Raw genomic sequence first — 2922 nt, 5'->3', positions numbered from 1 at the left:
AGTTTCAGACTTCATAAAAGCGTCAAAGTTCTCACTGCATCCACTGATAAAAGCAAATAATTTTAATTCAACGTTGCAACTCAAAGAAAGGCTTTAGTTCTATGAAACATCCCTTTTACAGTCACTGGCGAAAGTACCCCAGACCCTGAAATTATGCCTTGTGAAACTAACCAATTTAATACACATGCGTAAAAATACCATCACAGCAGTGGAGAGAGGAATAACAGAGGAACACGTTGATACGCACTTCATCAAAACAGAAACTGAAACAAGTAAAAGCCAGGTTTCATTCTGACCTTAACGCAGGATATACTACTCAGGGCTGTCACAAAAGCGGCAGATACATTCAGCATCACTGATATATGGGGTCAAAGGAACAGAAATAAGCAATTTGGCGGATCAGGCTTTCTACCAGCAAGGTGAGGATTTAGCCATATACAAAAAACTTACCCATTAATTCATCGCATAACAAATAGCTCTTCACCAAAATGAATTATCTGCCATTCCCAGCATAGAAATTGTTTCAAATTATTTTCTTGCGTTGGTGTCCCGGACACCCAACTCATTGAAAGGCAAGGTTGGATGACAGGGCTTTAGAAACAGAAAATCACTTTTGGATGATTCTGGAGATAAACACACGGTATAACGGTAACCTTCAGTCTGAACAGGTCCGGCAGAATTGAAAGTTTCATGTAGTGCTGGTCTCTGATTAAAGGCACCATTCGAATTCCTCCGTCTGTAACAACAAACTGTAGATCTGTAGTCTTCGGCAATATTTCTGTCTTGTTCATACTTCAGGACGACCAAAAAAATGATGGTCACAAGAAACAAAAAGGAGGTTGTTGCTAAAATGATGATTAAATAATGATTTAGGTCCGAAAAATATTCCGACTGCCTAGGTTCATCACTTCGTCCAGAAGATTTTTCAGTAACATTGGACAAGATTGAAAAGAAGATTGTGGCCGTACTGGACAAGCTCGGCTGTCCGTTGTCGTTCACACAGAGGACAAGTTTTTCTGTGATGATGTTTTGGTCACTAACACTTCGAGTTGCTCTGATTTCCCCAGAGAGAAGCCCCACAGTAAACAGACTGGGATCAGTGGCCTCCAACAGTTGATAGGAAAGCCTTGCATTTTGACCAGAATCTGCATCAGTCGCGATTACCTTAGCGACCAAGGATCCTGCATATACCGACTGGGGCACAATCTCCACTGATGCTGAACTGTTCCATGTCAAAGGTGAAACAATAACCGGAGCATTATCATTTTGGTCCAAAATAATAGCATTCACGATGGCAGTGCTGCTCAGTGGGGGAGATCCAGCATCCTGGGCTTGAACTTTTATCTTGAAATGTTTCAGTTGCTCGTAGTCAAAGGAGCGCAGCGCGTAAATGTTCCCATTTCTTGAATTAATAGTGACGTAAGCAGACGCAGACATTTCTTGCATCTGATTCTCCAGAATGGAATAGGAGACTTCCCCATTCTGATCCAAATCTGGATCTAAAGCGGTAACAGCAAATATAGAAACACCTGGAGTATTGTTCTCCATCAGATACACATTATATAAGGATTGTGTAAACTTCGGTGCGTTGTCATTTATATCAGTTACTGAAACTAAGACGGTTCTGTTTGTTGAAAGAGGGGGAGACCCGCCGTCCCAGGCTGAAATGTAAATGTTATACAGTGGGGCCGTTTCACGATCCAGAAAATCATTGGTAACCAACTTATAGTTGTTTCTCAAAGATTTTTGCAGTTTAAACGGAAGTTCCACTGGAACCTGACATTGTACGTGTCCATAATCGCCAGAATCTGGATCTGTCACACGGATCACTGCTATCACCGTCCCTGGGAGAACATCTTCCCGCACCGCGCTAGAAACCAAGGTTACCTCTAACTCCGGGGCATTATCATTCGTGTCTATTAATCCGACCATAACTTTGGCGTGTACTGCCAATCCAGGTGGACTATTGTCCACAGCTTGTACATCAAGTTCATAAAATCTTGATTCTTCAAAATCCAGTACACCTTGAACTTTGATCTCTCCAGTTTCCGGGTCCAATTTGAACAACTCGCGAATCCTTTGGGACACGTGACTTGTGAAAGAATACGTCAGCTCAGCATTCGTACCTTCATCTAAATCAGCAGCGTTAATTTTTGTGACCAAGGTACCTTTGGGGGCGTTTTCAGCTACACTCGCCCTGTAGATTTCTTGATCGAATACGGGCGCGTTATCATTGATGTCCATTACAGTAATGATAATCCGAGTTGTGCCTGATCTATGCGGGATCCCACCGTCAACGGCCGTCAGTACAAGATGAAAAGTTGACTGTTGTTCACGGTCCAAGGATTTCTCTAATAACAGCTCGGCACTTTTACTCCCATCAGTTCGTGTCTGAACTTTGAGGCCGAAGTGTTCGTTTGGACTGATCTGATAAGTGCTGATTGTATTTGTGCCCACGTCCGCATCTTGCGCGCTCTCGACATGGAAGCGCGCCCCTGGCGCAATTGACTCACTGATCTCCAGGGAGAATTCACTGTTCGGAAATCTGGGTGAATTATCATTTACATCTAATATGTCCACTGCAACGACATGTATTTCCAAAGGATTATCGAGCGCTATTTGAAAAGAAAGGGAACAGGTAGAGCTTTGTCTACAAATTTTTTCTCTGTCGATTCTTTCATCGACAAATAAAATCCCATTCTCCAGATTTACCTTCATGTATTGCTTCCTGTCATCGGACACCAGCCGAAAATTGCGGGCCGATAATTCCCAAACGTTGAGTCTTAAATCCTCGGCGATATTCCCAACAAAGGTCCCATGATCCAGTTCCTCGGGAATCGAGTAGCGAATTTGTCCCGAAACCAAGTCTGACACACAAAGCAGCAAAATAAAAGACGCCCCGCTCCTCAGTACATTCTCCAT

At 43.1% G+C, this 2922-nt stretch overlaps 1 protein-coding gene across 1 annotated transcript; it reads right to left on the bottom strand.

Annotated features, from left to right (window-relative positions):
- On the bottom strand, nt 1-2922 carry LOC137332042 (protocadherin-10-like). The gene has a single exon (XM_067995768.1). It carries the CDS (start codon nt 2920-2922, stop codon nt 529-531), a length of 2394 nt encoding a protein of 797 aa, XP_067851869.1. The 3' UTR covers nt 1-528.

This window comes from Heptranchias perlo, chromosome 14 (genome assembly GCF_035084215.1).
Source record: "Heptranchias perlo isolate sHepPer1 chromosome 14, sHepPer1.hap1, whole genome shotgun sequence".
Taxonomy (NCBI): domain Eukaryota; kingdom Metazoa; phylum Chordata; class Chondrichthyes; order Hexanchiformes; family Hexanchidae; genus Heptranchias; species Heptranchias perlo.
The sequence above is the reverse complement of the archived record's forward strand: the minus strand, read 5'-3'. Positions and strand labels throughout refer to the sequence as shown.